Genomic DNA, 16,330 nt, shown 5'->3' on the forward strand with positions numbered 1-16,330 from the left:
TAAAGTTCTTGTTTTCTTTTTTTTTCTTCATAAGAGACAACAGTGCCAGGCTTGAGTCTTCCCACAGCACTCCATGGCCTAAGTCCAGGGCCCATGGACTTGCAGTCCATCTTTCATTAGCTTTGCTGCAGTCAGAGTCACTTACAGCCTCCATATTGCCCAACCCCAAAGACATCAGTTACCACTTCATCCTCTTGATACCGCTGTGTTCAACAGAGGTAGCAGGTTAGTCATCTGCTTTAAAACAGCTTTCCCTTGAGCCAGGCGGTGGTGGCTCACACCTTTAATCCCACCACTCAGGAGGCAGAGACAGATGGATCTCTGTGAGTTCGAGGCCAGCCTGGTCTACAGAGCAAGTTCCAAGACTGCCTCTTACATTCCTTGCTTGGCACCAGGCTCTCTGCTCTTGTAACTCTGAGGAGGCTCCTGAAGAAGCCCAAAGTCCCTATCATGCACAGTCTGTAAGAAGTCACCTCCCTTTGCACCATTTTGTGTGGCCTTCATCTTCCCTTCTTAGGCCTCCAGGAGTCAAAAACCAGTTATGAGAATCCTGGCTTCATAGCCTGAGTCAGCTTCACCATCACAGTTCCTGAGCCTGCACACACCTATGTTCTTTTCTGCTGCTGCCCACATGTTGCCCATCTGTACTCCCAGGACCCTGGTGACCCTCTGCAGGTGTCAGCATGCTATTCTGCAGCCATTGCATTAGGGTTGGAGTTGATGTCAGTCATGAAGCTATACTTGACTTGGCATGAAGAGCCTTGACTGTCTCTTTCCCCATGTGTCACACACTAAACTGCTGACTCAGTCTTCATGAGGCCAAGCTCTAGTCCTTTCTCTTCCAGGTTGCCATCTCACTCTTCCTCACTAAGGCCACTGTGGAACAGCCTCGGTCTCCCTACTTAGTGTTCATCTGCATGGACTGCTCAGTTTGTTCTGCTCCTTGCTATCTGAGCCATCCCACTCCATTTTCCATTCTGACTTTAAACTCTCCTTGGACAGCAAGGCCAGCCTACAAACCACATTCTCTGGGCCTTCCTGTATCTCCATTGGAGATACAAGTCACACCTCTGGCCTTGCCATCCAACCCAGCTGGTAAGGACCTGGAATAGTATGACCTCATCCCTCCTGGCCATGGCTCTTAGGTTTGGAATGAACACCCAGCACAAAGTTACTAAGCCATAGAGGGGTAAATGAATTGCAAATGAATTGTCATGAAATGTAGGCTAGGTCAGAGCTGTGGACAGGCCACCTGTAAGCTACTTCAAGGACAGCAGCAGAAGCAGAGGAAGCAATTTGGTAGCAGGTCAGAATGAAGTCCTCTGGTGGGGGGGGGTAGTGTAGTCATGGCAATGACAAATATTAGTGTGCAGATGAGCCCCACACACTTCTGCCTACTCACCCTACAGCTGCTGAGCATGGGCAGCACCAGCCTCTGAACCTTAAGGGTCTCCTGGCGCCCATCCTCCAGTGGCAGTAAGTTCCTCTCCCTTTCATCCTTGTGAACAACCCTCTAACCTGGGAATCCTTAATCTTTTAAATGGCATCCCCTTTTCCACCATGTTTATTAATGTTACGTCTTAGTTATTTTTTTGTGCTGTAACCAATACCTAACAGAAACAACTTAAAGGAAGAAGGATTTAGGTTGGCTCACAGTTTAAGAGGACACAGTCCGTGATGGTAGGGACGATGTGGCAACTGAAGCTGGTGTCTCTGCTTATTACATCTTGGCAGACTAGTAATCAGAGCACTTAGACCTAAAGTCCCAACCCAGGCACCCACTTCCTGCAGATAGACCCAACCTCATAAAGGGTCCCCAATCCCTCTAACAGTGCCACAAGCTATGGACCACTGTGTGTGCCACATTTAGCAGTAATATGTACTTTTCCTCATCAACTAAGCTGTTGTATCATCATCTTAGTTTCCTCAAACCCAGGCCCTGTACCTGCTTCTTGACAGGTACCCAGGGAGCCTTTGGATAATCAAGTAAACAGAAATGAATCCATCTGTTCTTTGTCCTTCCTTTGTAGACCGGTTCCCCCCCTGATTGGTTTCTTTTCTTTGTTCAGGTGAATTGGGGCTGGGGATACAGTTAACATACAGATACACACAACACACACACAACAGAGAAGGGAGAACTGAAATACATTCAGTTAGCTTTGTTATAATTAATCAATCGGTATATGTACACCCCTGAATCCTGCAATTATTCAGAAGCCATCTCAGAGCAATTTCTTCCTTTCTGTAGTCTCATGCCCATACCGGCTTCCTGATATTACAGATATTTAGTTAATTTGAAAACTTATCCTACTTCATGAGCTTGAAAGGTTTAATTATACTATTTCTAATCTCAATTCAGTTGAGAGGGCAGTAATAACAATGCATCATTTCCTTTGATTCCAAGATTTTTCCTGACTGGAAGGAAAGCCATATGTTGTTGAATAAATGGGAATCTTTGCCATCACCTGCAAAATCAGTTCCATTCTGCAAATCAGTATGATAGCAAATTTATGAATGATACATAAAGTTTTTTAGCCTCCGACTGGTCACATTTTGTTGTATATGTCATTTTTCAATGGATCTGAATTCTTGCCTGCTCAGAGACATACAGCACTATAAGCTGGATGCTTATAAGCTTAGTGCTCAGATGGCATGGTGCGTCAGCCTGTCCTGGAAAGGTTCCCCAAGTTTGACAGTAGTTCACTTAGGAAATGCCACACCACCAACTATGTACAAGGTCACATGATGCTGCATTGTGTTAGGTGGCATTAAAGGAAAAGCTCAGAAAGAATAAAGGCCACTAGGAGAGATGGATAACGGAGGTAAAGGGGGAAGGAGGCCATTGTTCCCTGACATGTGCATGAAACTTAAGTTGAAGGTTTAGCATAATTACATCCAAATAGAACACATTAATGAGAACTTTTCTAAAAATAAAATATATTATCCCTTCTCTGTAGATAGACTAGAAGGCAGTTATGCAAATTCTAACCCTATACACTGATAAAGTAATTCTCATGGAATTTGACAGAGTAATGAGCATGCCTGCAAAACAGAAGCTACACAGTAAATACATTCTTCTAATAAGTTTGTCATGAGTAGTCAACAGCCCTTGCAGTTTAAAAGTTAGGCAACTGATCATGCTGAGTGTTACTGTGGCTTTGTGAAAAAGCCTTATGATGGTGAGAGAATAGGGGGGCACTGAGTGACTGGGGGCACTGAGTGACTGGGGGGGGGGAACTGAGTGACTGGGGGCACTGAGTGACTGGGGGGGGAACTGAGTGACTGGGGGCACTGAGTGACTGGGGGGAACTGAGTGACTGGGGGCACTGAGTGACTGGGGGGAACTGAGTGACAGTGACTGGGGGCACTGAGTGACTGGGGCGCTGGGTGACTGGGGCGCTGGGTGACTGGGGGGACACTGGGTGACTGGCAAGCTAGGGGGATTTCCCTGAGAACAGGCTGTGCCTGAAAATGTGTTACTGGCAGATTTCTTCCAGACTTGTCATCAAGACTGATAAAAGGATGAAAAGAGAATTTTCCTAGAGAGTTTGTGTGCATCACTGAAGAACCAGTTAGTTGAAATCTCCTGGGGAGAGGTTTAGGGGAGAATCCAGAAGTGAATCCCAAGACACTGAGAGATGAAGGGGCTGGGGAATTAGCTCAGAGGGTAAAGGCCTTGCCGCACACACCTGATGGCTTAAGTTGGGATCTCCAGAGCTCATGTAAGAGACTGGCACAGTAACACGCGCGGCTGCAGTCTCAGCACTCCTGCTGGGGATGTGGGAGATGGGCTGGAGGCTCTCAGAAGCTTGTAGGGTAGGCAGTCTGCATTGGTAGCAGGAAATGACAAGATCCTGTCTCAAATGAACAAGGTTGAAGGTGAAGACTTAACACCCAGGGTTGTCCTTTGACCTTCTCCATGTACACACACAGACACCCATGTAATCCCCCGGCCTCCACATGTACACACAGACACCCAGGGTTATCCCCCGACCTCCACACGCACACACTGACACCCGTGTAATCCCCTGACCTCCACACGCACACACTGACACCCGTGTAATCCCCTGACCTCCACATGCACAGTGTGGCATGTGTATGCCTATGATCACATTCACAAACACATAGTTTTTAAAGATACTAGGAAATAATGGAGACCAGACTGGAGATCTGTCCTGCCATTCCCACTATCCCCCCTCCAAGAAGTTTCATGTTCCCTGGACAGTCCCCTTTCCACATGTGTTCTGTGGAACATAAAGCCCCTCCTACCCCACATACACACTCCTTTTAGCAATCTCCTCATTTCTTGTTTCAGAGGGAAAGAAAATACATGTCTCAGGGAATGACATCTTCAGTTGTCTTCTTGTTCCTTCTCCTATGTGTGATGATAGCACCCCTTCCCCCTGCTTCTCTGTCCTCACATGAGTGCCTTCCCATCCCCAGTGGGTCCTGCTGACCCTTCTGCACCCTTCCTCCATTTATGTGCCGAATCCTCCGTCAGCGTTCCCTTCGGCCTTTCTTGCCTCTCACTGTTATTCAAGGTGTTGGCCTTAGAAAAGAAGCCCTCTTCATATCCCTTTTCCTTCAAGTTGTTCCCTTTCCTTCCCAACCTTTGGAAAAGTCGCCCCTCGCCACACGCATGCCCTTAAGTGCCTCTAACCTTGGCCTCATGCTGCTCTCCAGAATGCTCCTGTTCTGTTCCAGAGCTGGGGTCCTCAGATCCACTCCTGGCCAATCACTGTCCTGCCTGACTTCTCCAAGGCTTCCCGACACCATCTGTTTCTTCCTTGCCCCTTGTTTCTCAAGCAGCTACCATCTCTGCCTGCCCTGTGTTCGTTTCTTTTTGGCTTCTGTCCTGTAGTCTTATTTCCCTGCCTACTTCCTCTTCCAAAAGTGGCCTTTGACTCTAGTCGTGGATGACATCGTCATCGTAGTCCCCATTTCTGGGTTGACCCCTGGTGTCACCACCTTGTTTTGTGTTTCCCCCTTGAACTTTTTAGCAGCGGGCCCATCCTTAAACTCTTGCTGTCCCTGGACATTCTTCATGGTTTTGAGCTGGACACCGTGCCCTTCACAAGTCTACTCTATCCCCATGACCAGAGCCTGTGCTTGGCTCACACATGCTTCCTCAACCTTCCCACGTGTGATATCTTGCGTGTTCCTCAACCTTCCCATGTGTGATATCTTGCGTGTTCCTCAACCTTCCCATGTGTGATATCTTGCGTGTTCCTCAGCCTTCCCATGTGTGATATTTTGTGTGTTCCTCAGCCTTCCCATGTGTGATATCTTGCATGCCCGCATTTTCCTGTCTGTCGCCTGGTCTCATCTGCCCCTTCACAGCAGCCCTCCAGACAAGGACCACCCGGAAACTTCCTTCCTGGACAGTCAGCCCCTCGTTATTAAAGTTGATCTTGTTATTTCTGTCATCTCCCTCTTATTCTGGGATGTATGACGTTATGATAATCAAGCCATTTCACTCTCTGCCTCCTTTGCTCTTGAGTTCTAGGAATATCAGAGTTTTGTTCTTTTCTTGTTTATAGTATATCCTGTGTCTACTATCATGAGACTCTTCATATGAGTTGCTTAAGTTATGAAGATTCATAGAATATAGAGATATAGAGTAAGAGGTTCTCCACTGTGGTAATTTCACACACTCTGGGACACTTGGCAGTTTCTGGGGCCTTTGGAATTGTCACATCTTGGGGACTGCAACTGGCATCTGATGGGTAGAAATCAGGGATGTCATTCAATATGTTAATATGCACAGGACAACTCCAAACAGAGAATTTCTGGACCCTAAGTATTAATGGTCCTAATCTAGTTTCAATTAAGTCATAGCATTGTTGAAACATAGTGAGTTGCTTGGTGTGGCTCACCACATTCGGTTCCATAGGTATTACTGGAAGCAAATAAACACTGAGTGCTCTTTTTCTCATCGTGCCTCTGCTGAAGAAGTACAAACATTCATATAAATGAGACTCGAGACCATAAGAGAAATACAAACATACCACAGAGTTTGAGATGGATGGAGAGAGGTTATGCAAAAGAGGTGGACCTTGAGATGCATTTGAATGATACATAAAGTATGGAAACAGAGGCAAGAGGGAGTTCCGAGCATGGGACAAGTATGACCACATGCATAGAAACAGCCCCACAGTTCTGTTTAGCCAGATGATGGAGGCGGGTTGGTCATAAATAGAGCATCTATTTTGAGATAGACATTGTGATAGGAAGGAATGCCGAACATAAGTTTTTTACATTTTCCAAGCACACTGACGTTAGCCAAGTTACTTAACCTCTTTAATTTCTTCACCCCAAAGAGCATGGTGGAATTCCTTCTTCCCAGCGTGGTTGTTGTTTATCAGGTCTACAGGCTGAATTGTGCCTCTCCATCGTAGGGGAAGATGCAGTCGTCTCAGTCTATCTTGATCTACTTGTTTTTTTAACGTTTTGTCACCATGCATTTGCTAAGTGGTGAAGACTATGTCTTCTGAGCAGGAAAAGCCCACGGTCAGAATGGCATCTCTGAACAGTCAATGTGCCCATAGGTGGAATGGAAAAGAAGGTTAAGACTGAAGTAGGGGGCTAGTTGGGAGATCGTTAAAGCAAAAGGTGGTGCATAGGTCTCATTGTGTGGAGGAAGAAGGAAGAAGGGAGGAAATGGTAACAAAGGAAGAGTAGCCAGTCTTGTGATCGAGTGATTGTGTAAGATGTGAGGAAGGGAAAGTGATGTTGACTTGGATCAAAACTGGGTGTTGGAGAGAACATAGGTTCATTAAATGGGAGACAGAAGATGCTGGTCCTGGAAAGCCAGATAGGTGTCTGGTAGAACTATCTGGAAGATAGAGGGAGATGCAAGTGAGGAGCTTAGACAGATCCCAGGACTGGTAGGGGCTGTGGCTGTGAAGGGGAGCCACTAAGAAGAGGGTGTGATGGATAGCAGCCCTCCAGGAGCTGCTTCATCTAGAGCCAGGGGGAGGAAGAAAGGATTGACATGAGAACTTGCAAATGAGGATTTGCAGAGTCTGGAGAGAATCAGAGGTCAAGTATGAATGCCAAGAAAGAGGGGACTGTGGGTGAGGCTGATGAACACTGTGGCCCATTGTGAAGAGGTCAGGGGATGCAGGCTGAGAAGCGATCATGGGGTTTGCAGATTATACAGTGGACCTTGCCATGTTGGGTTGTGGGTGAAAGCCATGTTACTGAAAGAAGAATGGAAGAAGACAGGCATTCATATACGGGGAGAACACAGTGAAAGTCATGTTTGATTGTGACTTTCTCTTTGAGATAGGGAAGACACGAGCATGTTTATTGCTGAAGGAGGAATCACCAATGGACAAAGAGATTGTTGGCAAAGGCAGGAATAGTTGGTAAAGGTTCACTATGGCATAAACAAGAAAACAGAATTTAGGATAGGGGCTGGATTTGACCTTGGATGAAAAGAGAAGAGGGAAAAAACAGATTTAGAAGTTTGGAAAGAAAAGAGTAGGTGATCTGCTGTTTTTGGTAAGTCGGGATATGAACATTTAAAAAAGAAGATGGGCCTTAAGGCTGAGGAGAAGAGAAGAAGTTCCAAACAGCTGCTGATGAATTTAGAGGCAACCAGTGATGGCAGGTGGGCTTTCCCACTCCCTTCCTGCTTCCAGACAATCACATGAAGATTTAGCAACTCTAAAGAAAGGCATTCTAAAGAACACAGCATCTTCGCCCAGCCCCACACATGCCCACTTGGACCTTGTTTACACTGTGGCCTGGTACAGCCTATATATACCCTTAGATTCCTCAGATGTCTTCTGGGCCATTTCGCCAATCCTAGGTTTTGCCTAGACTTGTCCGGAGTCCTCTGCCTGCACTTGAGAGTGTGCGGCTCCCTCCGCGGATGACATCTATGTCTTGCCAGTCACAGCAGGTGTCAGTTCATCTGGACCTGCCACTTCCTGCCCTGCCATAACCCTATGTGTCCCTACCTTCCAGCTAGCACAGATGGCCCTGGTTGTCTGGTGACATCCCAGGTTCTCTGGTACAAAGAAAGGAAGTGGTGAGAGGTGACATGAAGAGGTGCGGCAGAGGGAGAGAGGCAAAGAGAATCTCCCATCAGAGTGCATGCGGTACACAGGCCCCTCTCGGAGATGGAAAGGGATGGGAGAATGAGTTTTAAGGAGGCACCAAACCCCTGAGCTTTGGTTTGTGGTTCTATGGGTCCTACAACAGTTCCCTAAGCCCTCGTTGGATTCTGCCCTGAGACCAGTGTGAACCTCCACCTGCCTTTTAGCGGCCTCTCTCTTCCTGTTTAATTATCCATTCCTCACTGCCAGAGGAGCCCGCACATAAATCTCAACTTTCCCATCTCATCAAAGTTATGCAGGGCCCCAGAGGGACACGTAAACCCAGTGCTGTTCTCGGATACCTGACCTGGATTCCAACTTCTCCCTTTGCTCTCATGGAGTCCAGCGCCCTCTTGGCCCTTTCTTATTTAGATATGTCATACTTTCTTTCAGATTAGCTGGGTTCTTTGCTCTTCCTGATTGTGACACTAAGTGCCCACCCGGTGACACACTCGCTGAACATCAGCAGCCACATTGGCCATTATTGGGGGAAAATAATCCTGTGTAGTCGAGATGAGGAGATGAAAAGGGAGATGTTGACTTTTTACCTCAGCTCAACAGGAGTAGAGAACAAAAGAGGCAGGCAGCCAAGGGGGTGGGGGCAGACAGCTCCCATGAGGCCCATAGCACCAGTAGGCTCCCTGAGGGATTTGGATTCAGTGTGGACCAAGGAGGCAGCAGGGTTTAGAAGAATGAACTACGAGATGATGGTGTACGGGGATCCCTGGAGGCTGGCGCTCTGTTTTACAAATGAAGGCAGGGCATGGGTGGCCTGGCATTTGCCTGACAGATTTGTGTGAGAGGTAACCAGAGAGAGGGAACAGTGGCTTTGAGCCCTGGCTCCCTTGGCTTTGGGACTGAACCTGTGTTTTCCTGGCCTTTGAGCAGGTAAAAGAAGCGTGTAATGTTCTACCACCTTAGCCATACACAGACAAGTGTAGCCCGGAGAGCCTGCCCCACATAGTGGCTGTCAGCCTTACAGAAGATGGGCTTAGTTTTATCAACTCTCTGAGCTCTGAAACTCCCTTATCACAGAAAATTTCTAGGAAAGTTACCACTTCCCATCCTAGAAGTTCAAAGGGAATGACTTTACAGACTTGGTCTCTGGGTGAGGTTGGTATTCTAGGACCTCTGTGCATTGTGAGGAGGGATGGAAGGAGCCCAGAACTGAGCACAGCAGAATGAAGTCAACTCAAGCTGGGTATATGTAATTTTAATTTTAAGGACATCTTTGTCAAGTTTGTACAAAATTACTTCTCCTTCATGTCTGATAACTGTCACCACAATATTAGGCAAAAAAAAAAAAAAAAAGATCCTCATGGCGTCTGAAGAGAGGTAAGCTGTAAGTGACACCACAAGCTTGGGTCAGTCCAGTGGCCACACGGAGGGATGGAGTTGGGGGAGGGAGGGCCACTTTGCATTTGCCAAATCTGAAACATCATCTGTGTCTAGAAGGAAAGACTCCAGAGCCTGTGTCACCCGGCAGCTTCCTCAGGAAGAAAACAATTCATCTTGGGCGGTGGGGGATCTTGTTTTCGTTTCTTTCCAGGACTGCACGTTGCACCCCCTTGTTGCTTCAATTTGGTCGGTGGCATTAAATCAGATTTTTTCAGGAAGTTAGAGGAAGGTTTTGTAGCTATATCAAAGCATATCCCTGCATTGCTTGTGTAAAGAGATTAATTGCCGTTTCCCTACGTCGTTTACTGAGACTCCCAAAATGTTACCCTATCCATAGCCAAATACCGCACAGTGGAAAAGACTGGTCGCAAATAGAACTTGGGAAAAGCTTTTTGTTCAAAACCTAAATAACATCCTGTGTCAAAACAAATGTGACAATGGGCTATTATTTCTCGCCCCATAATAGCATGTTGTCACATCACTGTGTCCTGGATGAATGAGGGATGGATGGCACGTCATGTGGGAAGGAGCAGGGGCGGGGGAGGAATGTTGGAGCCCTGGAGAAGCCTTTCATGGCTTGCCATTTTCTGAAACGGAAACGGCTCCTTGGGGAGGTAACTCAGAGGTTGATCCCTACAGGTGCCCGGCCACAGCCTCGCGTTCATTTCCAGAGAAGGGCCTTGAGGTTGCCCGAGAACACCAGCTACAGCGACCTCACCGCCTTCCTCACCGCCGCCAGCTCCCCGTCCGAGATAGACAGCTTTCCTTATTTGCGAGGACTGGATGGAAATGGAACAGGTAATTAGAGTCTCCTCTTTTTCAGGGTGAACATTATTATTTCTGTGAGAGTTCTGGGATATGGCGAGAGGTGCCCACCTTAAATGGAGAAGGAGCAGGGTCTTGATCGCAGGTTCTGGGTTGGTTTTGTTCCTTTTACCAGCTGAAGGAGGTACTCAGTCTGCACCACCATTGTTGGCTTCCTCATTGAGCCCTTCAGCAGTTGCCAAGAGCCTGAAGCACTTTCTCTGGGATTTCCTGTATTGAACTAAATATTTCAGCTCAATTGAAATTGTAATTTTTTTAAGGTACAAGATCAGTAACAAAGGATTTCTGCCCCTCTGATCTCTACCTAGTCCATTTACCTCCTGAATGTTGGTGCCACAATGTCTCATTCAGTTGTGCAGCAAGAGACACTCGGCCCCACCCTCTCATTCGCCATGCGTCCCAGCTGGGAGGGGAAGGGTTAGTTCCAGTGACATCTGGAGATGAGCAAGTGACATTCCATGCTCCGCTATAGATGGGTCACTGAGGTGTGAACATTGTCTGCTATTTCTGGCTGTGGCCATCAGCTTTCACCCACGTCTTCCTCTCTGCTTCTGGATGCTCACCCTCCTTTCCTTTCAAAAGGGATTTGGGAAAGTTCCCAATGGAGGCTTTCCATATTGAAGCATGATTAATAAAAGCTCAGAGACTGAAATTAGGGTTCAGCCTGAAGATCTGAAAAGCAAAGCAGTCAACCACTGGCTCTTACTTCAACCCCAGTCCAAAATGGGGATCCTGCCTCCAGGAATCTCAGATTCCTGTGTTTGAGAGCTATCTCCTCCCATTTTATAATCCTCTCTAGGACTGGGATTAAAGTCGTGCACCACTGGGATTAAAGTCATGCACTGCCTGGTTTCTATGGCAAACTAGTGTGGCTACTGGGATTAAAGGTGTGTGTCACCACTGCCTGGTCTGTAAGGCTGACCAGTGGGGCTGGTTTACTCTTAGATCTTCAGGGAAGCTTTGTTTATTAAAATACAGTTGAGATGCCACTATACCACAGACTGCCAGAGAGGAGCCAGGCTCTGAAGTTGACTTAGAATCTTCTTGCTGATCACTAAGTCAGCTCTGTCACCATCACTTCTCTACTAGACACAGGACTTACAAGATCAGAGAAACCAAAAGTCACCAGCCAGAAGAAAAGTGAAAATTCCTTATCAGAGAAGGACCAAAGCTGCACCTTTCTCTTCTTGTGTGACAGCATGGTCCTCAGACCTCCAGCTACTGCAGGAGAGGTTCCAGATCTTGGAATTCTGAATCCATCCATCCATCCATCCATCCATCCATCCATCCATCCATCCATCCATCTTTATGTCTGTCTCTGTCTGTCTGTCTGTCTGTCTGTCTGTCTGTCTATCTATCTATCTATCTCTATATCTCTATATCTCTTCTTTGCCTCTTTATCACCCTTTATGTTTTAGATATGGCATGAAATTGAAAAGCAGACATTAGTGTTATAGACTGCTAGGTATATTGCAGTCCCCAGGGATGCTTTGATTAAAACTCCATTTTCCAAGATTTTGCATGAACTGGTGATTCTGAAAAGACTTGTAAACCTTAAACGTCTCATTCGTTCCTGTAGCTTGTGAATAAATTCCTAGTTGGAAAAAAAGGTACTTGGTGACAAATTGCTTTTCCTCTATCTGTGGTTCCTGTTTTGAGAAATGTTTCTTCCTTTAGTTACTGAGGACTGATAACATGATTAGAATGCCAGTCATTTGCCATCACACAGATTTGTAGTGATCATCTATAGTAAACTTTCTTGGGGGAAACGTATCGATTCCGGATCCTGGAGACTTCTAGCGTGAGGTCCTCCTAGGCTGCACTGAGGACGGTAGCACAGTCAGAAGCACAGCAAAGAGAAGCAGCCCCACTCAGGGCTCGTTCATGCTCCGGGTCCTCTTCCGGTAGTGCTAGAATAAACTATGAAACTTGAGAAGCCCAGCCAATGAAGAAAACAAAAGCACAGGACTATTGATTTTTTTTTAGAAGCATGTTTTATTTTAAAAATCAGTCTATTTCAGAGGGAAGGAAAAGGTGGGAAGGTGACATTAAACTGTTTTTCCAGTGACATAATACATCATTTGCCTGAGAGAGGATCAAAGTATTTTCTGAGAGCCATTAGGAAAGGGAGCCAACCCATAGTGTATCCATAGTTATTCTGGGAGGCACAGGAGCTAGGGCTCCGTGGAGCTTGTGATCAGGCTCTCTTTGGCCCTATAGTCACTTTCCTTCTCCTACACAGGCCAGAGACACTCCACCTTCTAGAATCCCACTATGCTCCTAGTCCCTAAGAAAGACCAAGACTCTAGACCATTCCCGTGGGTCTCAGTGAAATAGCCTCTACTAACACCAGGGAGACCCGGAGGGCAAAATGGCTAAGGTGTAGCATTTTGCTGACCCTGAAAAGTTGGTGCAAGATGACCTCATCTTTTATCCAAAAATGCCTGAATGCTAAAGAGTTTTGAATTTAGGATCCATTTTTTAATATTTGCAAAGATTTCACCAGAAGTATTCTAGCACCTACCTTTTGAATTTCAGAAAACTTTAAACTTCAGCCTGGTACTAAAACATAAGAGCAAAGAGAATCTTAAGGGCTGAGTAAAACCCATCTTGTTATAAGCAACTAATTGCTTATAAACAATAAGCAATCAGAAGGTTAAAGGGACACCATCTGGTGGTCCTATCCCTCCCACACCTGGGGCACCTGTCCTTACCTGGACACAGAGGGCCAAGAAATGTCTAGGTAGAGCAGGAAGGAAAGCCTTGTTACAGACAGAACACAGGACCTTGTTTGCAATTAGAATCTCATAGCGAGATGTGGAAGAGAAATCATTTAGGCCTCTAAGTCTGAGTCACTCAAGAATAAAGAAGTGGGAGGGAAGAGGGAGAGACATGGGGGTGGAGTAAAGTTGGGACGGCATTTCATGGAGCACAGAGAGAGGGCAGAGCCTCCAGAAAGCAGAGGTGAAACCTACATCTCTTCCTCCTTCCTTTCTCCCTCCCTTCCTTTCTTCATTCCTCCCTCCTCCCTGCCTCCCTCCTTTCCTCCTTCCCTCCTTCCCTTTCTCTCTCTCCAACTTTCTTCCATTCTTCTCTCCTCTATCCTCTTTCTTCCTGTTCTCTTTTCCTTTCTCAAGGTCCCACTGTGCAACCCAGGCTGGTCTTGATTTGGCATCCTGGTTCAGTCTACCAGGTGTGAGTGCCAGGTAGCGGGTACAGGTGCAGCACCACGCGCGCCAGGCCCGCCTCAGCTGGCGCTCTCTAAAGGTAGTGGGTAAGCATGGGAAGCTAGAACGTAGTATTTTTGGTTCATCTGCTCATTTCTGCGGGGTTTACTTCTGCATGCATGCAGCTGAGAATATGTCCACACACTCAAGAGGGCTTCTCACCTACCCGCCATCCTTAGTTAGTTGTGAAGATCAGAGAAACACCCCTTAGGGGAGTGGAGTAACTGGCAGGGGCAACTGGCTCCAGAAACCCATCGCCCTATATTAGGGAGATGCAGATGAAGAGAAAAGGGAATGTAAAGATGCTGAGGAAGAAGAATGGAGGTGCTCTTTCTAGAACTTTCTACCTACCTGTTTGCAAGCAGGTTCTGCTGCATGGGGCTTAGCAAAGTAAGACACTCTTCTTCATTGGAAATCTTGTGTCTGCAGCGTACACAGCGTACTGTGAGTCACCTAAGGTCTCTGGGTTTAAGTAATACCTCGTTGAAAGGGTCTGATGGCTGAGAGCAGTACAGGGTAGGCCTGGCTTTGCACTCCTGTCACCTTTAAGCTGTGGGTATGCGTATGTCTCTGTCCACGGTGCATTTTCCAGAGAAGAATGGTAAATTCTGATCTTCGATTTTCTTATTCCAAAATGAAATGGTTTATTAACTAAAATATTTCTGACCTCAACTCTATGGTTCCAACTTCAATATTTTGAGGAAATCTTTTTAGCAGGCCTTTGTCATCGTGGAGAAACAGATATGGGTGTATAGTGGTCATTGTTGTTTAAAGATTACTCCATAGAGGACTTAGCCATTACATCATTGTTGAAACTGTAAAGTTCACTACATTTAGTTTGACTGTTTACTCTTAGTCCAAACCGGAGACTGACAGGAGCTCAGATAGGTAGGTTAGTATATAGAAATTATATATGAATGTATATATATATATTATATACTGTACATAAACATACTTATAATCTGTATTTCTACTTAATAGTAAGGCATAGTGTAAATAGAAATAGCAGTTGTAAATAAATCATAAATAGTATTGTATTATATAAGAGATCCCGTATTATAAAATGCCTCAACATTTTTATCACTAAGAAATCCATCCTATTAAAGATGACAGAATGTATTTTGTTTGATATTGTACTTCACTAAAGAAAAATCTGAAATGGATTGCATAAGTGTATAAATATCACTCCCATTCTCTTAACTTGTCTATAGACAGTCATTAAAGCATTGGCTTGGATAAAAGGTCTCTAATGGAGAATAACTGGGATATTGAATTCCTTATAAACAGACAAAAATAACAATGCAGCTAAAACAATACACACACATTTCATGTCTAAGTTTCAGTCCTGCACTTCTGGTAGAGGTAGTTAGTTAATATTTTGAACCAATCATTGACAAATTTTTTTATTTAAAACATGGTCTCTAAAATATGTGTTTTTATGGTGCTGACTTGTTGCTGGTGTGTGTATTATATATTCTATAGACGTATGTCTTGTGATATGCACAGAGCTTATCTTGTGAGCCTTTTTTCTGTAGCTTCCCCAAACTCTTTATCTTGTATTAGAGAAAATTTTTTTTTTCCATCATGGCTGTACTCTCGACCCCTGAGAGGCTGAAGCATGGTGATTATGAGTTCCAGGTCACAGGGCAAGACCCTGCCTTTAAAAAAGAAGGGAGGAAGGAAGAGAGGAAGGAAAGAGGGAGGGAGGGAAGAAAGGGAGAAAGGAGGGAGGGAGGGAGGGAGGGAGGGAGGGAGGAAGGAAGGAAGGAAGGAAGGAAGGAAGGAAGGAAGGAAGGAGAGAGGTGGAAAAAAGAAAAGGAAGGGAGGGCAAGGAAGAGAAGAGGAAGAAAGGAAAGGAAGGCAAAAGAGAGTGGGCATGAAGGCACAATCTGTTACACCTGGCAGACTTGAACTGGAACTTCAGCTCTGCCGCTAACTGGTATATGCCCTCCGGGAAGCTACTGCCACATCCGAACCTGTTTCTTTGTAAAAATGTGGGTTTGAACTGCCTCATGCGGTTGTGGGTGTGAGGATTACTGATGCCTACAGAGCCCCTGACCAGTATGGGACAGTATCGACTGTTTTTCCTCAGAGGGTTTCTGAAGCCCCAAGTCCTCGGAGCCAGTGATGGACATACTTCTTCGTTCCAGGAAACAGCACACGGTATGACTTGACCCCTGTCACAGCCGTCAGTGTGCACTTGCTCAGCAGCAATGGAACACCGGTGCTGGTGGATGGCCCCATCTATGTCACTGTGCCCTTGGCCACACAGAGCAGTCTGAGGCACAATGCGTACGTCGCAGCATGGCGGTTTGACCAGAAGCTGGGTAAGCTGGAATCACTGAGCGTGCCCTCTGGAGTCTGATACTTTTCTTGTCTGGTTGTTGTTGTTGTTTTTGTTTTTGTTTTGGCTTTGGCTTTTGGTTTGGTTTGGTTTTTAATTTAAAGGGGGATCTGTAAAGCCATGAGAGCTAAAATTGACTTTCCTAATCTTTATCGTTTTAGTTTCTCTGAAGGTTCTATGATCTCTCTTGGCTATATGCTCTTTTGTTTACCTCCTGAATAAAGGAAAAATATTTGCCAGCATTGTTTGAAACAGGGAATAGTCCCCATGGTCCTACAGCCTAGAGAAAGATGTTAATTTATTTTTAATTCTCTTAGTCATTTGTCTGTACAAATATGTGTGTGTTGTCAGTTGCTGCTTAAGTTACCCTAAAATTTAGCAGCTTGAGATAACGATGAGCATCTCGCATCTCACAGTTCCTGAGGTGGAGG

At 45.8% G+C, this 16,330-nt stretch overlaps 1 protein-coding gene across 2 annotated transcripts in view; it reads left to right on the plus strand.

The window, feature by feature from the left end:
* Fam171a1 (family with sequence similarity 171 member A1) overlaps window positions 1-16,330 on the plus strand; it is a 116,972-nt gene that overhangs the window by 75,332 nt on the left and 25,310 nt on the right. For both annotated transcript variants that reach the window (XM_038333616.1, XM_038333615.1), the window contains exons 4-5: window positions 10,143-10,301; window positions 15,706-15,882. In XM_038333616.1, the coding sequence (XP_038189544.1) occupies window positions 10,143-10,301; window positions 15,706-15,882 (336 nt within the window). The remainder of the gene's footprint in view (window positions 1-10,142; window positions 10,302-15,705; window positions 15,883-16,330) is intronic.

This window comes from Arvicola amphibius, chromosome 6, assembly GCF_903992535.2.
Source record: "Arvicola amphibius chromosome 6, mArvAmp1.2, whole genome shotgun sequence".
In the NCBI taxonomy this organism is placed as follows: Eukaryota; Metazoa; Chordata; class Mammalia; order Rodentia; family Cricetidae; genus Arvicola; species Arvicola amphibius.